The sequence below is a fragment of the Pyrgilauda ruficollis genome, unplaced genomic scaffold, assembly GCF_017590135.1.
Source record: "Pyrgilauda ruficollis isolate IOZ18807 unplaced genomic scaffold, ASM1759013v1 scaffold56, whole genome shotgun sequence".
Taxonomy (NCBI): Eukaryota; Metazoa; Chordata; class Aves; order Passeriformes; family Passeridae; genus Pyrgilauda; species Pyrgilauda ruficollis.
The window spans coordinates 163,962-186,605 of record NW_024527266.1 but is presented as its reverse complement, the minus strand read 5'-3'; the positions used below and the strand labels follow the sequence as shown (position 1 = coordinate 186,605).

The 22,644-nt window shown below is 41.6% G+C and overlaps 1 protein-coding gene across 1 annotated transcript in view; it reads left to right on the top strand.

Moving 5' to 3' along the window:
• The window catches only part of NUAK1 (NUAK family kinase 1), a 46,567-nt gene extending 28,978 nt beyond the window's left edge, over window positions 1-17,589 (top strand). Inside the window, exons 3-7 of the mRNA XM_041481477.1 lie at window positions 4,504-4,655; window positions 5,938-6,003; window positions 11,911-12,030; window positions 12,321-12,453; window positions 13,531-17,589. Coding sequence (XP_041337411.1) covers window positions 4,504-4,655; window positions 5,938-6,003; window positions 11,911-12,030; window positions 12,321-12,453; window positions 13,531-14,684 — 1,625 coding nt within the window. The 3' untranslated portion in view covers window positions 14,685-17,589. The remainder of the gene's footprint in view (window positions 1-4,503; window positions 4,656-5,937; window positions 6,004-11,910; window positions 12,031-12,320; window positions 12,454-13,530) is intronic.
• Window positions 17,590-22,644: the final 5,055 nt, after the last annotated feature.

The window sequence follows — 22,644 nt, the reverse complement described above, 5'->3', positions numbered from 1 at the left end:
TGGAAAATGGAAGGCTGTAGATAGAAGCTGAGTTCATAATTTCACAGCCTCTAACTATAAATAAGTGGAGAGATTATATGCAAGAGCTATTACTATAGTAGAACAACCTGTGAAAGAGGGACAGATTGTTTACGTTACAAAGTGTACTTTGTCTCAGATATCTCTTTGATAGTGAAAAGTGAAATTCTTTCCCAATTTCACATTTATATTCTTCAAGGAACTTTGAAGTCAGCAGATTTGGTTTCAAATATGAGCCCGGAGGTACAGACTTTTTCTCTGTCACTTTTAAAAGAGAAACAAACATGTTAGAGTTAAGGGTGGGATTTAAAGAAAAGTAAGAAATCTTAGACTACTGTATGTTAAGCACCCTTTGCTGCTTGGGTTCCCAAGGCTTTTGGAAACCAAAACTAAGTGGTTTTGACCAGACCAAGCCCAAGGAGACTTGTGGCCCTCGAAAATGCTGTTTCTCCACCTTGCTGTGGCAAATGTCCTAGTCCTTTGCTCATCTCCTGGGAACACAATCACGCTGTTCCTTACACCATGAGGTTCATGCTGTTCCTGCTCCTGGTTCCTGATGTGCTCTCACACTGCTGTCTCTGCTTCCTCTCCTGTGGCCACATAAAGTGCAGCCATCTCCACAGTTGGCAGGCTCTGTCTGCTAAGGAGCAGTAGTGATTTGCAAGCACTACTCTGCAGCAGCACTTGACCACTATGGCTGAGGCAGTGCAGCAGTCCTCCCGCCACATCAAGGTCCTGTTGCAGCTCTCAGAGTATCTCAGCTTGCAGAGTGGTGAAAATAAACACCGCGACTCAGAAATAGATGACAGCCGGTAGCAAGCATTTCTTGTCCCCTCTAATAGGTGAAGCTTATGCCTTGTATCTAAGCAACCCCCCATCTTGAGTCTTAATTGACAGGCCATCTCCCCTGCTATCCATGTATAGGTGTTGATGCTGACAGTTCTCTGCTTGTCTAATTTGGCTAGCCATTTACAGAGTACTTATGGTTTGAAAGGAGCTAAAGCAGCCCCACCTTACTCACACATGGTCTCCATCCCTTGACCTTGCTCGGGGCTGTGGAGCAGGCTTATATGACATGGCTGTCCCAGAAGTAGTAAGATTTGGGAGGTTCCTGGGGTTCAGCATCCTGCCAGAGCCATGTTTCTCTGCTGGCAGTAGGTGCAGCCAGGGTTCAGGCACACTTCTAAGTGGGGGTGAGTTTCAGAATGAATATGCAGTAGGATGGCATGTAATAAATCATCTGCAGCCAATAAAAAGAGTGAACCAAGCAGTCTCAGAAGCTATATGGAGGCAACCCGTCCATCATCAGCCCACAGGTTACAGCCCAGGTGCTAACAGGGCAGTATATTTATTGCCTCATTATTCTTTGCAGTAAGTCAATCCAGCCTTTAATTAATGCCTCTTCTCTTCCTGCAGCCATTGGCCACAAGGCTTTCTTGAGCATATGTTTATAAAACTACATGCTGTGCTCAGAAGGGAAATTCAGAAGTGCTTGTGTGAAACCTGCCTGACATCTTAATACTACTGTGAAAATTCATGGTGTACTTGGCTGATGGTGTGAGACTTGCCAGAATACCACCTTGTCATTTGCCTGATAGTCATGACCACTAAATTCCTCTTTAAGGCTCGTGTGTATAGGCATAAATCCCACTGCCTTTCAACCTCCTCTTTCTTCAGCTGGAGCTCTCATTTTTTTGTCTGCTGTTCAGTTCCCTCTCTGCAGGAAATAGCTGCGTGTCCACTCCTGAGGTTCAGCTGATACGGTGGAGGTACTCTGACGTGAAATGGTGCAGTTGTAAAAAAACACCTCCCTATTCACCTCTGCTCCTGGGTGAAGAAACAATTTGCTGTTTAATTCTGTAGTTGTTCAGCTATGATGATGGTGTGGAGGCCTCTGTAATGTTACCTAAGTTCAAGGATAGTTTCCCTCTCAAAATTCTTCCTTGTGAAGAAAAGTGTGCCAGTAAATTGAAAGCCAAATACGAGCTTTTGGAATAATTCTGTTTCCATTGATTCTAATGTGGCTTTGTGACAAAAATTTGAAATTTGGAACTGGGATTTATGCTTTCCTAAATTCAGCTTGATGGTGTTATCTCAGTTTCCTAGAGGGTGTAAGAGAAAATCTGAAATGGAAAGTGCCTTTGAATGCACATTCCTCCAAACCAAATGCTTTCCACCTCATTTCTGTAGAAATGTTGGAAAATACATCTGGATCAGGACTTGTATTAATATGGCAAATTTGAGTCTAAAAGAATTGCATTTTAGGATTTAAAACTTTAGAAAATCAAGGATGATTTGAGAAAACTCTTAGGACTGAGTAATGAAGGCAAAGCTTTCATAAAAGCACAGCCTGGAAGAATGCTCTATCGTGGCAGGGCTGTTATTGCTGTTGCTGTCATCAGCAGCACTGAACGCTTGGTGGGGCATCAGCTTTTGGGGGAGTGGGGCAAAAAGAGCCAAGGGCAAATGTGCCTCTGAGCTGAGGGTGGTCCTCAGTTGGAACTGCTTGGGATATGCATTTCCATGAAAGTACACTGAGATCGTCTGTGCCATGTGGCAACTTCACCTGTATGTGCATGATACAGTAACCGCTGACTCATGGAATCAGCTGGAGTTTGGGGGAATTTTGTTGTTGTTGTTGTGTGGTTTATGTGTTTGTTTTAAATCATATATCCTATATGAGAGCATTTTCAGTGATTTGTCTCAGCTTACTATTTCTTTTTACCTTCTTAAACAAGCCTGTACCTAACAAGCATTTCTGAGCTTAGAGAAGTGAATGTGCGCATTACTGTTTTATTGGTAACACATCACAGCCCTTCCCTGTATGACATAGGGCATGTTCAGTTTTTCCCAGACAGTATCAGTCTGTCGTTCTTGGAGAGGATACTGTATGTATAATCCATCCAGAGACAGCTTTCCCAGTTTCCGAAGTTTATTGCTAATGAGGATGCACATAGGATGTAATCGCTGGCAGAGGCCTCTGCTTCGGGGTACAGTGAGGCCAGCAGACAAGTAAGCAGCCAATTTTATCTGGCTGTTTGCTCTCTCTTTTATCAGAGCTGTTTGGCTGGGATTCAGGGGTGTTAGAGTGAACTGCAGAGGCTTTGGCTTGTAGATTTCAGTGACAAGGTGTGAGCGGACATGATACAAGGCCTAAGAGAAGTAAATATCTGTGTGTTAAGAGAGGTAGCTTCACATTTCACTGCAAAAGCTGAAGCTTAATTCTGTTTTTTTTTTTTAAATCACCAAAGACTACTGGCTTAGCTTTGATAAAGAGATATAGGAAGGCATCATTACAGTAGGGCTGGTCAAAACTAGCATCTGTTTGTAATAAACCCTTTAACCTCATTAATTTGTATACGCCTTGCTGCCAGTATGACCAGGGCTGCCACAGATAAAAAGAAAAGGAAAGCCACCACGTTTTCATATAACAGTGGTTATTTATGGCAGGTGCAGGAAGTTTCCAGTGGGTTGCAATGGATTTTCGCTGACAAAAAAGAGCTATTTAGCAGCCAGGACATTACTGCAATTCCAGACTATTAACAGCCTGCTTTACTAGATTAAATATTAGTTATCTGCCGCTCACAGCGAAGTCCTTGACAGCATGTGACACAGCATACTCTCAGCCCTGAAGGAGAGTTGGGCTGTGACGTGTATGAGATGATTTTCCTTGCTCTGCTTACGCTGGTGTTGTGCATTGTTGCCGGCTTTGCACAAGCGACAGAGGATTACAGCATGCAGTCTGTGACGTGCAGTGGGACACATGGTAGGGGCAGGAGGTAAGGAAGCTTGAGGAAGAGTTGGTTGCATGAGACGGGGTACGGAGCTACACTGACAAGAGCTGTACTGTTCTGGAGGTGCTGCAGCCACAGCAAGCTCAGGTGTCCATGCCTACTGTGCTGTCACACAGAGTTGGGATAGAGGAAGGCACATCCATCAGTTGGATACTTTATGGATTTTGGTGTTAGGTGAAAGCCAGCCAACAGTCATTGTAAGCCAAATGACAATCCTGTATCAGTTACTGAAGACAAGAATTTATTATGCCTTCTATGAACCCTTTCCAAATGATATAAAGGCTCCTGTCTGCTTCTGTCCTCTGGCCTCAAGTGGGCTACTTGTACAAGGAATTCTGTGCTGGAGCAGGAGCTGATATTAATGTATTACTGGCACAAGTATCCACACCTCACCTCACTAGGATAATTTGACTTGACCACCTTGTAACCCCATATTATTTGAGACAAAGAGGTTCATGTAGCCATATGAAAGAGAGGATAAACTCAACTTCCTTCTCTTGGTCTGAGATATTGTAATCTTCCTCTGGTAAAAAGTAGCTTTGGAACTTGTTTTTTGCAGTGGGATTTGTTAGTACATCTTTGCAGGCCTCAGTGCTGGTCTAGGATGTGATCAGACATTCTGAGTCTTCTTTACTCTTTCAAGTGTCAATTTTCAAATGTATTGAATGTTTTTTTCTTCTCTTCTGTGCAGTGTTTGAAAATAAAGATAAGATTGTGATCATCATGGAGTATGCAAGTAAAGGAGAGTTGTACGATTACATCAGTGAGAGGCGGCGATTGAGCGAAAGAGAGACAAGACACTTCTTCCGACAAATAGTCTCTGCTGTGCATTACTGCCACAAGGTGAGCTAAGGATTTCACGGTAAAAAATGCTGTTTCAAGGCTTATTGCTGGCATATATTTCAAAGCGTGTCTGAGGCAACAGCATTCATTATTAAATATCAGAGTACATGATTTTATCAGTACAACAGGACATCTTCATTAAAAGCACTACGCAGAACTAGTGCCTTTTTAAAGACTAATGATGTTTTCCTGTGCTATGACAGATACCAGACACACCCTTACTTTAGGCCTACCTTGCATTTTTGCCTTTAAAATAATTCTCCTGACATTTAAAAACTCAAAAATTACAACATCAACTAAAGAAGGCATCCCATATAACCTCTACAGCATTAATATTAATGCATTCAAACAAATGTTAGTTTGCAATTTGAATGTACTAGTAAACAACTTCAGAGTAGGAGATATAATATATGAAAGAAAAAGCCAAGAGAAAGCTATGAAGTTAATGCATGAGCTTTAGTATATGCTCATTCTGGATAGGTAAAAGTAACTTCAGCAGATGTAGCAGGAAAGATACCATTTGCTAATGACCTTATCCATCATGGTACCCACTTGGAATAACAAATCAAGTAATTAAATCCAAGGTAGCTGGCTGGCTGTCATCATAGACCTTTTATCCCTGTTTATGAAACAACTGCATAGAGCCAAAACTTGTGTGAGGCTAAAGGCAATGAGCAGCTAACACAATTTTAATTTGAATTCTTAAAACACTTAAGTGTCTACTTGAATTCTGATAAAAATGGGATTTCTCAAAGTCCTCATTGCGTAGTGCTGAAAAGCTGCAGTGCCATTCCTGATGCATTTAATTTTCCCAAGTTTCTGAAAGAAGGCTCTGACCTAGACCCAGTCTGTCTGCTTGCATCCCTAACATTTACAATCCTCCGATCCACATCCACGTGGCTGCTCATTGGAGGAATGAGGGCTTTTGTAGGGGCTGACATCATTGACAGATGCCTTTCTGGTGCCTGGGAAGAATATCCTGCTTTCACACAGTGGGGGCAGGATCCAGGATGAAATTAAGTTCCGAAAAAACACCCCCCAGCCCTCCGCCCCCCACCCCCTGCTGTTTCAGAGTGTCTGTGGGAGGACAGATTCCAGTCATTCTTCCCTTAACCACACACCAAGTGACTAATACAGCGCCTGCCACTAGTCACTGGGCCATGAGTGTTATGACAGTGAAATCAGCCCTGAAATGTAGATGCAAAGACCACCCTGCCAGCTCACCTTTAATTTTTCCAATATTTTCTCATGCTCTTCCCCATTTTTTTCTTCTGTGTTTCAGAATGGTGTTGTCCACAGGGACCTAAAACTGGAAAACATTCTTCTTGATGACAATTTTAATATTAAGGTAGGATTCTTTTTCTCAGTTTCTCAGAATGGATTTGCATGTTTTATAAAATTTTTACCCAAGGTATTAGAAGAGCCATTGTTATGGTGACAGCTACTAGGCAGCAGCACCTGGCAAGAGGCTCAGAGGTTTGGAGGTTGGGGGGAAGACACCACTGATTCCCAGTAATACACACTAAATGAAGCGCAGCTACTAGGCACCAGCACCTGGCAAGAGGGTCAGAGGTTTGGAGGTTGGGGGAAGACACCACTGATTCCCAGTAATACACACTAAATGAAGCTTTGTATACTTTGGAGGTGAAAGCCCTGTCCTGCCATGCAAAGGCCACAAATCCCAATGCAGTATCTACCCACTGGTAGAAAACAGCAGAGAATTTTGTGCAATCGGGCATATTGTACAAATGATATTATTGCTAGCTGCTTCTGGGGCTAGGAAAAAACTTATCTGGTCTACAGTGTTCAAGTGCCTCCTACAGAACAGTCTGAATGTTCTTTTGATCATGGCTGGAAAATAAGCAAATAGAGTTTCAAAATAAACCTAGTAAAGCACATGTGCTTCATTAGGAAATGGCCTTGGAACTTCAGACACAAACGTATACTTTGGATAGTGATGTCAGTGATGTCATTTCCATGCCATTTCTCCTCAGTGAAACCATGAGAATGACCTTTTTTCCTGGCTTTTTTCCTGTCTTTTTCTTCTATTGTTTATAGCTGTAGCACAAAGTTAAATAATGCAGAGATTTAATTTCCAGAGTAATTTCCTATATATATCCTTTCTATAATCTATATTCCTCTATAAAATAAGTAATTTCCAGGTGGCTGAACCTGTTTCACTTTCAACTTTGTTCTTCCTTGGGTTGCTGGATGTAAGGGTGGCTGAATGTGCTCATCCATGGACAAACAAGCAGAGGGAGGAACACCAAAGAGTTTCTGTTGATGCTTGAGCATCCTTATTTAATTAAAAAAGTAATCAAGGAGCTACTTGCCTAGCCCAGTACCTAAATAGCCTGGGTCTTCATTTTGTCTCCCCTAAAAGCCCTGGGGCTGTAGGCACTGGCTTCTGTGCTTCAGTGGAGAGACTGTGCTCATTTCGAGCTGATGTGCAATGGAAATGGAAAGTAACATGTGGTAGCTGCCATCTGTGTAACGCTGATGACAGAAGCTAACTTGGATCAGCTAGTGGATTAAAGGCACATAAATATGTGGTTTCCAAAAATAGTCTTTTACAGAAGGCCCATCCAGTGCAATATTTAGATGTTTTGCTGTTAGCATGCAGCGTTGGAGCAGACCTCCCTTCTCCTGTTCCTACAGGGACTCTGTCTGCAGCAACCAAAGCCATTCTCAGTAGTGCTGAAAACAAAAAGTAGCCTTTCTAGGGCATTGTATAAGAATCAGGCTTCCGCAGGCAGGATGACCTTTCTTCCCACATTACATGCCAAACTATCTTCCCAGCTAATCAGAGAATTCTTGAGAGAAAAGAGGAATTTGTGGAATTTGCTAGCTGTGGAGGGCTGGATCTCTGCACTGTGCTCCTCATATGCAAAACCAATCACTTCCTCAAGCCTCTGGGGAGCTGAGCTTTGTCAGACAGCTCTGCTCCTGCCCCTCTGTCCTTTATGGGAGGTGTTCTCCTGCGGGTAGAGTAGAAGGATGGAGCAAGGACAGGTGGCTTTGTCTGGTCCACACTTGGAGCTGACCCAAGGGCTTCAGAACCACAGATGCATTTCAGCTGCCATAGTGAGTGGCACTGCTGTGGAAGAAACGCAGGTAGCTCTATCTCCTCACTTACCTTCCAGTCATTTGGACGTGCTTTTCTTGAGGGTTTCCCTTTCCTGACTTGCATTGTGTTTAAACTGCTGTAGGTATTTTTCATATTTCCAGCCTTTCCTCAGCTACATCTCTTCAATGTTAAGGCCTCTGAGCAGGCAAGGCTGCCTTGGCATGGACAAATGGCTTCTTGGTTGTACCCTAGTCACTACTTGGGCAAAGGGTCTCATGAAACTGAAAAACAGACTGAACTCGGGAAGGTATTGATATTTCATACATCTCACAGTCGATAGTGTTTGAATTTGGGTTGCTTCAAGAGGTGACTTCTGGTATGGTTTTTCTTTTTCTCTGTGCTCGCTTTTTCTAAACCTTGTGACTAAGGTCAGCTTTGAATACTTGAACATACAGCCACTCTTTCCCTGATGCTGAAGCTTTGGATATGTTGCTGTGGTTTCTGTGTTACTTGCACAGAATTTTACTTCCCACTTTTTCTTAGTTTCACTAAACAGTAACCGTTGGCAAGGAAACACATATGGAACTGTAAATTATTTATTAGGAGTAAATTTATCAGGTCCTCATTCTGAGAGTATTTACATGTGGTTTGTTCGGGCAGAAAAAAATGCAGGGGTTTGGTATTGACTGAAGGCTTCAAATACTCAGGGGAAGGCATTTTCTAGAAATAGATTGATAGTCTTATCTGTACTTTCCTAGTATTTATATTTCATTCAGTGGATTACAAACACAAAATTGGTGGTTTGATTTTAAGAATGAGAAAATTAAAGGAATCTCTTTGTTCTTGGGTGCAATGTGCAATTAAATACATGTTTCTGATGAAGCCAGTGATCTATGCATTATGATTTACAAAAACATGTCATAAAAATGTGAAGAAAAAATAGGATGTTGTAAAAATGGATCCCTGTACAGCAACTTAAACAATACTTTTAAAACAGGGGATAAAGAGGACAAGTAATCCATTAGAAAATATTATCCAACCTAAAAGGGCCCCAAACCATTTTGCTTGTTACTGTACTAACCTGGAAACCATTCTTAAGCTTTAGATAATTAAATGAAAGTCATAAAGGAGTGTGAAGACATAAGAAGGGGTTTGTTTTGTTTTTAAGAGTTGTGATGGTGAGTAAAAACCTGTGGAAGCAGAGTCATGTTAGAATACAGCAACAAGGAAACACCAGTGTCTGGAAGCAACAAAAAGTACACATTTTGAAGAGTTCTGCATATCCACAGGCCAGAGGTGGAGTGCAATGAGAGGAAAAAGGTGATCCAATCTGGGGTGTATTACTAGGTTTTTCATGGACTTGTATACAGTACTATTTCCTGCAGACTTTTACTGAAAACCACTAAATGCAGCAGACGCAAATGAATCAAATCAGCTTTAAACACTTGTGAGACTGAACATCCTTGTTCACAGAAGGGATGAGGACGGTTCCTGGGCTGGGAATTGCAGCTAAAAGAGATGTCTAGCAGAGGTTGACGTAACGGTATGATCAACCCCAATGTGACAGAAGAGTAGAACAATGCAAGTATAACAGTAACATAATCCTCCTAACTGCACATTCTCTTGGGCTGGTAAGGGGACACCAATCAGACTAACCACTAAAAACCCACAAGGGTTTTGTATATATAGACTAAGTGTATGGAACTGGGATTTACTTTGCTGGAAGTCTCACCAACAGCACGTATATTTCATTTGCTTTAAGAGACGCAATTATTTCTCTATCTGCACTACAGAGAGACAGATTCTTAAGTGGAATAAAGCTGACAATTTCCATGAGTGTGAACTTAGTGGAATTTATATTCCACACTTCACAATAACTTACATCTGGTTTAACACAGCTAACAATAAATATGAAACATATACTCCAGAAGCAAGAGGAATGGAAGTCCACTTTTCTGCTCCTCCCAATTTAGGAAGTTTTTTTGACTTTTTTGACTTAGTTCCATTTAAGTGCCAAGAACGTGAAGTAATGTTGGCTTCTATTAATCTTGTTTTGGGGGGCATGACAATTTTAATGGGAAAAGCTGATAAACATCAGTCTGTGAGCATGGGAGTGGACTGTAACATAAATACTCTTTTCCTGAATGGTCAAAATGAAAACATGAATGCCCAAGTCTGAGAGTTTCTTAGAGTGAACAATGGTATGTATCCCTATATATATATATATATATATATATATATATTCATGCACATCCACATGCATTTTATACATTCCATGGTGTTAAGGGAATGTATTTTCATAAGGAATCACACTGTGCAGTGTTTGTCCTTGTCTTAGCTGCATCCTGAACTAAAATAAAAATCAATGACCAGCACGAATTTTTAACACTGAAATGATCCCATTCTTCCCCTGATTGACAGGGCACACTTCATGAGGCTTAAAACCAACTTCCTGCAAGCCAGGCATAGTGACTTGATAAGAAAGTGGAATTTAAGGCAATTAAGTGCAATCTGAGCCATGAGAATATGTTTGCAGACTGCAATTCTACACCAGCTGTTTTCAATGACATTCCAACCATACAATGAAGACTTTACAAACCGCATTTATTTAAGGGTTGAATTTTCTGCTGTTGGTTGATAATATACTGTCTGAGGGACTGAGTGAATTCAATCTATGAATGAACATGTTGAGGTGAATTAAAATTAATGAACAGAAATCAGCTGCTCTTTGAGCAGGATGAATACAGATTGTCACTGAAACACCTGCACAAGTAGAACATCAAAACAGGGAGGAGTGAAGCATGAAATCTCTTATCTGACTTTTAAAGTTGTGTAAAAAGGATATGTAAAAAGTTTGTATTTCTAACATGAAAGTATCTAACAACTATATATCTATTTATATCTGTTCATAAAACATATATATGTTCCTGTTTTGGTCTCAGCTGTGTCATCTTTCAGTGTAACTGTACCAGTTGAGGTAGTAGAGACAAAGACTTTACCTCTTCCAAGAGTTCACTGAACATTGTAATTCAGCAGGTATTAGAGGCATCCATGGTACACATTTTAGAAAGACAAGAGTGAATTATGGTGCTGGCAGGTCCTTTTCTTTCCCACTCACTTTGTGTTTTCTTGAATTTTCTCTGGTGAAAATTCCTGGGATTTAATTTCTTTCTGGTAGAAAAGACATTAATAAGGTAAAGAAAACCCAGAGAAAACTCCTGTCTTTTATATTTACAATATGTTTTTTATGCCTGTGCTGTATGTCTTTTATGAAGGCAGTAATACAAGTATCTCTGGGAAGCAGAAACATTTGGGTTTTAAACAAGATGAAAATGAGATGGGTTGCCTTGTGCTAGACAAACAAAGAAAATGCAGAGGTTGTGGGAGTATTTAGTGTTGCTGTCCTCAGCCTTTGTTTTGTAAGAACAAGAACAGAGAACTGAAGTAAACAAAATATTTGGACCTGATCCTGCAATTCCTGCATGGGCAATATTCCCAATAGTCCCAAGGGAAGTTTTGTTTGTGTTGGGCAAGCCGGATTTGGGCCCATTGTTTCCAGTTAGGAACCAGACTGTGTTTATTATCTCGCGATAGACATCTCGTGGGCTTAACAGCTCAGATTCCTCAGCCCCATGTCCCTGAATCTGGAGGAGTGAGTGACTGCCTCGCTTTGCCCCTCATTCAGGCGTAGCTACATTCCAGATGATTTAAAAAATCACTTTCCTTAGTAATGCTTAGCTTCTTGCAAGCTGCCTCCCTCCTCCTGTTGAATTTAAAGGTCGTGGCTTTTGGCTTGCATTTGTGTGATAAGAAGGGTGGTACTTTCTGCTTGCTTTCCTCTGGTATTAATCACTATACAAGATGAAGAGTAGTCAGTGGACAGCAGACTTCCCAGTATGGGATTGTCTTTGCAAGCATACATAATTCATCAAGGATAAAATTACCATTTGATGGTTGTGCAGTTGGTGGCCTCTCTGTGAATGGACCCAAAGCATCCTTGTTCCTAATCAGGAGGACTTAACCTGGGAACCCTTCTTCTCTGAGGGATCTTTAGAGAGAAAATTAAAATCCACATTGAGTTTTCCCTATGGCGGAGACAAATACAGCTAATTCTTTCCTGATAAAGGATTTTTTGTTACTTTAAGATATCATTAATATAACAAATGCCTTATGCAATTCTATTTACAGATTGCTGATTTTGGACTCTCCAACCTTTATCATAAAGACAAGTTTCTGCAGACCTTTTGTGGAAGCCCATTGTATGCTTCTCCTGAAATAGTTAATGGACGGCCTTACAGAGGCCCAGAGGTAAGAAGGGTCAGTTTTTCTGTGGTGATATGGGGATGATAATGCTCTTGAGAGGGAGGCTTAATGCAAATGTTACTGTACATGTGAGTTCACTTGGGTCTGTCTCGTATTTGAAGTTCTTAAGCTGCTTCTTGTTTACGTTGCCTGTGGGTGGTTAGTGAGATGTCAGATACCGTTTTGCCCAGCAGTAGGTGCAGCTGGACATGATGCTGTTCTTGTGGTGCTAATGGCATGGAGAAGGGCAGGGATCAACTTTCCTGGGCTTCACACATATGGTGTCTGTATTTCAGGTTGACAGCTGGGCCCTCGGTGTATTGCTTTACACTCTGGTTTATGGAACTATGCCCTTTGATGGCTTCGATCACAAAAATCTCATCAGGCAGATCAGCAGTGGAGAATATCGTGAGCCAACACAGACCTCAGGTACGAAAAAGGAGGCAGAGCCATGTACTGAGCTGACAGCCGTTCAGAATGGAGCATTTTGTTTGGCCCCTTCCAACATGTTACAGTGTCATTTTAGAATGATGTACACAAAAAAAAAAAAAAATCTCATTCTCCTCTGAGTTCATCTGCTATAAATTCCCATCTGGGTACAGCACTTTCCAAAAGCCCTTTTGAAATTAAAGTTTTGTAGCAGATAGATTTTGTTGCCTTGGGGAGCTGTAATGAGCTCTTTTCAGTAGATCTGTGGCAGTGGAAGGTCTGGTAGCTATTGCAAGTGGAGTTGTTCAGACAAGCTGTAAACTGGTACACCGTACTGGTACAGATCAGTCCTCTCATTACACTGTGGGCTACCACAAGCAGAGAGAGGGTGAATGGTCAGAGCAGCACAGTCTCTTATTAAAGAAAGCAGGCCAAAATCTGAAATAATGCCATTGTGTTTACATTGGCTTCTAGGATAGCACATTAAGCAGTCACCTGACAGAAGAGTAGCAGCTAAGTCTGGCTCATTGATTATAATGACTCCTTCCCGCCTTAAATATCTATGCATATACTATATTTAAATGAATATTTATCTTGTTTTAGTTGTTTGCCATTCCTTTCAATTTTCTGTCTTCTCACTCTCTGTATGGAAATAAACATTTACAATACACAGAAGACTACATTGTTTATGGAAAAAGTAAATACAGAAGCAATAATGTATAGATAATTTAAAATACCCCAATTTTGTTTTATTTTCCTCCAAGTTTTGTCATTAGAGTCAATAGGTTGGTGACTTCCTTCACTAATATGGAACTATTCACTGTCTAATACAGTAAAAACATTAACTTATTGGATAGCCCAGAGTTAATTTTCCAGAGTGAATCATATTCTTCTGACAAAATAGTGCTCAGAGGCATTTTCCATCATTGACTGATGGTCGAAGCCTTGTTCCTTTTCACTTTCTCTGTATGGAGCATTATTTTTGCTCATTTGATTGTCTTCATGCTTTCAATTTAAACTGATAAACCTAAGAATGCCCATGTTCTAAAAATGTTACATGCCATTCTTCACCCATAGATGCTCGTGGTCTTATCAGGTGGATGCTGATGGTGAACCCTGAACGCCGAGCAACCATTGAAGACATTGCCAACCACTGGTGGGTTAACTGGGGCTACAAGAGCAGTGTCTGTGACTGTGATGCCATGAGGGACTCTGAGTCCCCACTGCTGGCAAGGTTCATTGATTGGCATCACCGTTCTACTGGCCTCCAACCAGAGACTGATACCAAAATCAAGTGCCTTTCTAAGCCCAAAGGTCCTGAAGTCACGCTAGAGAGACAAAGGTCTCTGAAAAAATCAAAAAAGGAAAATGACATTGCACAGTCCATCCAGGAAGGAGGAGCTGAAAATGCCACCAAACCGACCTCCAAGAGACCCAAAGGCATCCTGAAGAAAAGGAGCAACAGTGAACATCGCTCTCACAGTGCAGGTTTCATTGAAGGAGTTGTCAGCCCAGTGTTACCCTCTGCTTTTAAGATGGAGCAAGAGTTGTGTAGGACTGGTGTGGCCATAAAAAGTGTTGTAGAGGGAGAGGTAGCTGGCAAATATGGCACTAAGCAGTCTTCACTAATGCCAAAAAAAGGAATCTTAAAGAAGACTCAGCAGAGGGAGTCTGGCTATTACTCCTCTCCAGAAAGAAGTGAATCTTCTGAACTCTTGGACAATAATGATGAGACAGTAAATAGTGACACTTCTCCAGGGGTCACAGAGCCGTCCAGAAATGGGTCTTACAGCCATTCCTGCAGGCGTAAGGGCATCTTGAAACATAACAGCAAGTATTCTACCAACAGCACTGAACCTGCTTTGATTAGCCCTGACACACCTACGCTGGAGGCCATGGAAGAAATGGTCTTGCCTGGGGACGCATTACCTCGAAGTTACAGTCGCCCTTCCAGCATAATTAGTGATGACAGTATTTTGTCCAGTGACTCATTTGATTTGCTGGATTTGCAAGAGAACAGGCCAAACAGGCAGAGAATACGGAGCTGTGTCTCTGCTGAAAATTTTCTCCAGATCCAAGACTTTGAAGGACTTCAGAACCGCCCACGGCCACAGTATCTAAAGCGTTACCGCAACCGTCTGGGGGACAGCAGTTTTTCTCTTCTCACAGACATGGATGATGTGACTCAGGTCTACAAGAAAGCCCTAGAGATCTGCAACAAGCTCAACTAGCAGAGGGAAGATGGAAAAGGGAGGGAAGGGAGTTATTCTGTGTACCTTTATGATGGAGTAAGCCAGGTCACTGATTTGCTGACAATGGTAGGTTTTGATTCAGAGGAGCTGACTGTACCTACTTAGCTGAACTCCCAAGTAAAGTTACCCCAAAGCCATCTCACACTTCTCTAATTTGTGTCCTCAAAATATTACCTACCTGACCAGAGAAAAACCTTTGGTCTTTGTGATGAAAGCACATCAGGAGCTAGCAGACAAAAGCATCAAGACTTGATGGCTCAAAGCTAGACAGAATTAAAACTGGAAGTGAGGGACACACATTTTGAGAGGTTTGTAATTAATATTAGATAAGCTTTTTGAAGAGATGAGCTGAATTCTTCAAGTCAGATTTGGATGCCTTTTAGAACAAGAGGCTTTATGTCTTCCTGAAGTTATTTGTCTGGGTACAGTGATTGCTTAGTGGGAATCTTTGGCTTGCAATATGCAGGACACCAGGCGAAGTGGTGATCATGGTCCCTTCCACCAGAGTGACCTGAGGGGTTCTGAACATGTTCTAAGGTAATTTGAGAGACTTGCCCCAGAAAAACCTCATGAGGTGTTTGTGGACAAGCAATGGAGGAGGCATTCATATCTAGACCTCCCACAGTGACCAGACCCATTGCTCTTCAGTGAGTGGAAAGTACTAAAATTGTTTCCAACTATCAGCAAAAACAGAGCCACAGAAATGATAATGGCAACTGGAAGGAATGGGTGTTATCAGCAACTAAATGACCTTTAAAGGCATTTCAACCCATATGTTCAATCTGTGACTCTGTCAAAATGGTTAGCCAGATGAATGCCCAGACAAAGATGGATCTGACAAAGGGTCCAAAGGGTTAACTGACCCTCCAGTCTAGAGTTCAGTCACTGTCAGCAAATGGTGCCACCTTGCTGCTAGCTTGTTGTATTTGGGGGTGACAGTAGTTTGCAACCAGAATGTTAGGTAAGGAAAAGGTTGTAGAATGTAGGAAATGGATAGAGGTCAGAAAGTTAATGGGAAGATGCCTTTCTGCACATCAAAATGTTTCTAGGTTGGTGTTAATGGAGCAGAAAGAATTGAATAATGAAATGATAACAGTAGATTTAATAACAGAGTTAGCATAAAGTTGTGGGCCTGCTTCTATCTAGTGTAGCTGGTACTGAGTGTGCAATGATACCAGTTTGAAGAAAACAAAAGGATATGTGTTTGTGTTCTCAGACATATCCAGCTATCCAGACCGAAGGCTTCAACTCCCATAAAGGTACCACATGGGTCTACTGGATTACCTGAATGTAAGCCTATGTCAGAAAGGCACTGTGTGTTTGACAGGCCTGGGCAAACTGGAATCTTCAGGCCCATTTCAGTCTCATTTCCATGAGCATAGCCCCTGGCTTTCTTGGAAGTGCACTGGTGTGATTAAATCACAGGTTTCAGCTGATGATGTCAAATGATCCACAGCTGCAAAACTTGTATCCACACTCATACCCAGAGCAGGGGGGCATGGGGCAAGTTCTGGTCTCACTCCTGCCCTGTAACTGGAACTGAAAGCAGAGTTTGACCCACTGTGTCCCAAATTGTAGAGATGGTGCAGAAACTGAATAGAGTTCCTCTGGGGATTCCTTGGGAATTGGGAATAAGTCCATATATCGTTGGCATCTGGGACAGGGAGCTATTTCACTTGCAGATTCCTTTTATTCAGTGTGTCATGGTACTTAAGTCTGCTGGTTCTTCCTGAAAATCAAGTGAGCTACCTAGCATAAAGATGAACCAGCTTGTTTCCTAAATCAGTTAATCTGTGGAGAGCCTTTACCTTTTCCTTATCCACTTACACTGGACCAAATTTGACTCTGAAATATACGGCGTCAATACCATCAAATCTCTCAGAGATGTACTCTCAGGTGGTCAAGTGAAATCTGACCCACTGTTGTTTGCTCAGGAAGGGCAACTGCAGGTCACTTCTCTACAGATGTGTACCTCTCTGTATGATATTCAGACATCTCATCTTCTCTCACAAGCCCTGCATGTGCTCTTTTACCCCATCCCAAACCAGCACCTTATTTTGCAGTGTGTTGATTTAACAGGTTTGCTGTGGTGCATTTTAAAACAACTCAACATAGCCTCCATGGCCTTTCTGAAAAAAGGGTGGATGTGCCTTGCAGCCACGGCTTTTAACTCATGACCTGGGGTGTAATAGCTGCATCCTCAGCTGGTGTGAGTCAGTGCTGTCCTGTGCAGTTCTGTCCAGTGCATCACGCCTTCCCTGCACATCTGGCACTAAACCTTGAGTGGAGTTATAGACGTTTCAGGACGAAGGGAAGGGGGCTCAGCTGGCCATGACAGGGAAGTGAGGAGCACTTTGAAGGCTCCTATCTCTGAGGTTTTTGCCCAGGCCTGCTTCCTTGTGTACAAATGTGAATGAGTGAGTGACTGCTTGCTGCCAAACTGGAAATGTTACGTAGGGGTTTACTGGCATGTTACTGGCATGTTACATGTTTACTGGCATGTTATCATTCCTAGAAGAGAAGAAAAAAAAACTTGACTGCACATTGTTACTATTAGTGTTGTGATTCTTATTTAATTTTTTTTGTAATACAAAGTCAACTTTTTTATTTGATTTTGTCTTTTTTTTTTTTATTTATTGGTCTGAAAGCCATTTCAAAGTTATAATAATATATTTGGTGTAATTTAATTGGTGCAACATTATTTTACAGCTCCGGCCAAAATTGTTTGGTGTTATTTTTTGGGGTTTCTGTGTTTTTTTTCTCCCAGTCCTTGATTGGTTTGAGCTCTACGAGGCACACAGGGAAAAACGCTGGATAATCACCCGAAGTGTTTGTATTTTTAATCTGATACTGTTTTTTATTAAATAAAATGAAATTACTGTAACTATGAAGAGTCTCTCTCTCCCCTTTTTCTTTTTCACTGTACATCAGCATGAGCTAATGCCAAATGGTAATGAACTTGTCATGCAGAAATACAGCAGCATCTCAGCACTTTGTACCAAGTTGTTTATGCAAACCTCCTTGGCTCATTTGTGCATTTGAATATAATGTGGGTGGCCACAGAGACTCCCTTGCTGTGAAGTATTTGGCACTGCAAAGCACACAGAGCTTTCAGCTCTAGAAAAGTTTGGTGGAGAACGGCTGGGGGTTTTCTGATGAAGATAAATGATGTTTGTGGGCCAGGTGTGCTGTGAGACAGAGCTGGCTGTGCAGACAGAGCACAACTCATTCGTAGCTCAGAGACAGATGGTCATGGTCTTTTCTCCTCCCTGTCTGGGAAGAGACAGTTTATTGACAGTGTTTTTTGTTGGTAAAATTTAGGGGGTTTGAGCAGTAATTAGATAAAAACAGACTGATGGCCATTCACTGCTGTTGAGTGTGCGATGATTTTGGTCAGATGGTTCTGAACAGACAGAATAATCAGCTGGTGAGAGGGGAAAAAGGGGAGTCAGTTTTCATCTTTTTGGAATCCCCACCAAGAAGGCTTTAGATTGTTTTTCTTGGAAAACAAGTGGGCATCATAAGGGAAGCTGGGTGTTAGGTATGCTGTGTGTGCTGAGGACTTGTTAAAATAAAGGAAATGGTTGCCAATGTCTTTGTATTTGCTCTGAGCAAGACACCATTAAGCTTCACCCTTGATGCAGCCAGCCAAGATACCTGTGGTGTATATTCTGCTTTTTTAAATTACAGGCAGTTTGGATTAGGATCCAAGGTTTGGGTATTAAGAAAAAAGAAAGAGGCTTTAATTGTTCTAATTAATTTTATCTTTCTTGAGCTTTTTAAAACAAGAAGCCATGGCTGTAGCTGCTAGATTACGACCACTTAAAACCCAGTGGGAATAAAGGGAAGAAGCCAATGATGCAGAAGGGTAGGCAGGCATTAAAACATTACAAAAGGAATGATTATCTGCTGTGTGCTAATTGAGTCAGGAATTATGAGGTGTATAGTCAAAGTCAGCACGCCTGTTCTTGCACTTGAGGTGAATAAGGTCTAATTGTGCTGGTGGTGGAAAATATACTGCAAGTCTCTTCTGTAACAGCAATTATGAAACAACTTTTCTTTTCTTTTTAACACACTAGTTAAATAATGAAGCTGAGGGCAAACTGTTTGTTTCATTTTAAAAATAATGACTTTTAGAAAGTTCTGGATGGTTGGGAATGATGTGCATTTGTGGCAAGCTCTGAGGAGTAATTATGTACATGTTTGTACAGCTCTGAGAGTGCTCAGCTCTGGGGTGGGTTGGGAGCTCAGAGTTTTAATTTTCCTATTTATTACAGAAGATAAGTGCAGAGCAATATGCTTTAGCTGAAGTCACACAGTAAATCTGTAGACAGAGCTGGTCTTCCTTTATGTTTACTGCATAGGCATTCCAGTGGTTCTCAGAAATTGTTGAGTTTTTATAGTTTGGGCAAGACAGGAGCAAGGAAGCAAGAGAGGAGCATTTTTAGTTACTGCAGACAAATGAATTTGCAGATAAATTTGTTATTGACTCCATAAGCATGTACAGTAAAACTTTGCAACAGCAGAACCTTAGTTATAGCTACAGGGTAAGTTGTAAACAACCTAATGAAGGGAGATGTCTGATACTCATGTAATTTGGTATATATAAGAAGCTTATCAGTTTGATTTGACATTTATCTCAGTGATTCACAGCTCATTTTAATGAGCTGCTTCTGGAGACAAATCTGCAAGCATGCTTTTGTGGAGCCTATAGAATCTCTGATGTTTGCTAGCATCAGCCCAAGGTCTCTGGTACCTGTTCGAAGGTTATTCATTTCAGGGTTTCAGCTGAACGTTATACCACAGCAGACAACAAGCTGGGTTTCCATTGCCATTATTGGTATTTAGAATTCAACTGGAGCCTTTTTTAATTGTCTGGTGGAGCTGTTTTTTCCTCCTTGCCAAACCAAGACATCTTTCTCATAAAAGACTGAGTAATTTGGCTGGAGAAGCAACTTTTTTGGATAGATGATCTGAGCATTTTTTTTTCTGGCTATCTCTCTCTATTCTTTACTCCCTGCTCCATATTTCCTGGAATTTTATCAGTGCAGAAAACCCTTTGATTTGTGTGTCATCTGGCCATACAAAGCCCTGAATTTTAAAGGAAATTATATTTATTTGCACTTACACTTAATTGTTCCTTGGAAAAGTATTTTACAAGACAATTCTACAAATCTCCAGAAGTCTCCTCATCCCAGCTCAAGTTCACACTGATTATTGCACCAGGCCCAGGGCCACAAAGGAGTTAGGTAGGTGACTGCTGTCAAAATAAGGAAATCAGCTGTGGTTGCTGGCTATAGGTGCACTTCTGGGTCAGGACATCACCCGACTTCTTCATTCATCAGAGCATTTTGACTGCTAGTGTGAACTCAGGTTTTTTTGACACTGAGCACCTCTGAAAACCAATGCCCAATCTGACACACAATGAGCACCCTGCCATGGAAGCCTTTACTTTCAGAGACCATGTGGGAATGTTGGCATCGACCCGCCATGACATTTTCTTTTTTGCCTTTTCCCTTTTCACTTTATCCTATTTACTTAACACAAATAAAGCGTGTCTCTCTCTCATGTAGTCCAAATCCTGCTTGCTGTCCTCTGTTTAGCTTTGCTCCATAGACTGCAGAAATCTCCTGTCAGGACAGTGTTTTGAATGAACTTTGCTCCCAAGGTCCTTCTGCAGCTCTAAACCTGGCTGTGGCATCATTTGGCCTCGGAGGTCATTGAAATCCATCTCTGCAGAGGTGGCTTCAGCACTGGTCTTTTGCAGCAGGCAGCTTTTCTTCCAGGATGTAGAAACTGTGGATGGGAACCCTGAGCTAAGAGCAGGGAGCTCTCTGAAACAGGCACCAAGCTGCAGGACAATTGCAAAGCTGGGCTGCCAGGACAAATGGGTCAGACTGACCCAATATAAATCCCTGGAAGTTAGTGGTGAGATTATACCCTTTCCAGCAGGAATCCACTAAGAAAATTGTGCTCCTTTCATAGGCTGGGGAGATGCTAATGCATTTAGAAATATGAGGAAGGAGGGAGAATATTTCTTGTAGCTCTGCAGTACACAGTTTATTAAGAAATCCTTCAAAATTTCAGCCTCAGAGATAACAGGACAAGACATACTTTAAATAGAACCAAAGGGAAAACAAATTCATAACAGATGTTAGAAAATATGTAAACAATATATTTTTATTTACATATAAAGCCCTAGCCCTTGCTTGCCAGGCAAGAATGCTAGGACCAGAGTGTGTGTCATCATCCCAGCTGCACTGGGAATTGTCAAAAATATTTCTTTAAATGTTCCTTCAAAGTCTGTTGTTCTCTTTTGCTGCACGTCCCACAGCTTGACGATTTAATCAGAAGATTTCTTGAGACAAGGGGTCTGCTGCCTGAGAAGAGATCTTTGCTAAATTCCCATACAACTCAGTGCCACAAGGAATGTTCAGTTAGCTCCAGGCCTTAGAAACCCCAAGGTAGTTAAAACCCTTGCATTCCCAGGACAAAATTGTCTCAGGGTGGAAAAAGGCAATGGGTAACAGACAAGTATTACATCCCCATATGGTGCAAACTGATGGTGACCCAACCTGGACAAGCATCCAGCCTTAAAAACCAAATTCCAATCATTGTGAAACTGTGACTGGATTGAGTGGGAATGGCTTCCAGCCCCATGTGCTTACATTTTGATCTCTTCGTATGAGGAATTCTGTATTTTCAAAAGTAGTGTTAGAAATATTTGTTTCTGAGAAGCCAATTTCAGCTGCCTACAACTGAACTTTTGAAACTGATGGCCACCATCTGCTCTCTGTGACTTCAGCCTGAGCTGTGGTCCCATGTGCTTACAAGGATAAGACTGATTGGACCTCAGGCTGGACATTTCAAAACAGAGATACTCTGAAATCTTGAGCTTTTCCTTAGCTGTTTGGGGTCTTCCAAAATACTGACACACCAGGGCATTGTAAACTTTTGGGGAAATTGTACAATTCTTCAGCTGAATAGGAATTTTATCATTAGCGATGATTTTTTAGGAAACCAAAATGTTTTTAATTTCTCAGGAGTGTATGACTGTGAGTACTGCATAGAAGACAGGAAGCTTCAGCCCCTTGGATAAACAAGACACTTGCAAAGCTTTCAACAACCCAGAACCTGAGTCTTACAGTTCAATAAATCTGTCCTTTCCTAAGGGAAATGACGCTTTGGTCAAGTTTCTGGTGTGGTCTTATCCCAGGGTATCCCACCAGACTAGTCTGGGTGGGCATGGAAATTGTCCTCTTTTGACATTAATAGAGAAGTCACAAAAATCTCAGATGAGTAGCACGTGAACAACATCACCTGGCCTATGAAGAAGTAACTGCAGTTGCTTTTTACTAGAGCCAGAATGTTGTTTTCTGAGAAGTTTCAAATTATTATCCTGATCTAGCAATGACTTAGGTAGGTAACTCTGGAACAAACAAAACTATTGATGATTACAGAAAACATGGCAGAATAAGGGCAACATTTTATCGTGGTGAGAGAATAGAGGGACAATCTTCTCTTGCACTGGATATGAGTGAATAAATTAATTTCCTCCTACTGTTCCAAGCTGAAATTGGGGCAGATTTACTGGACCCTCCCTTATTTCTTTTCCCTGGGCAAGTACAAGTAGTTAGGTTTGCTCACAAGAGATGCAGATTTGTCCCTTGTCACCATTTGCAGTGGGATCACAGTTGCACTGAGGATGGGATCCTGCTGGCTGACATGCTGAGGGAGAGCCCTGGGACAAAGGCAACTTTAGCGTGAGAGAGGGATCAGAGCCCTAAATGCGCTTTATGGGGGCTGTCAGGGACAGCTTTTGTTGAAGTTCTGCCATGCAAACAAAGGAAAATTTGCATATTTTCCCCTCTGACATCAACACGCTCCCAAACACCTGCAAAAGCACCCCAGCCACAGAGGGCATCTCTAAAAATATTTC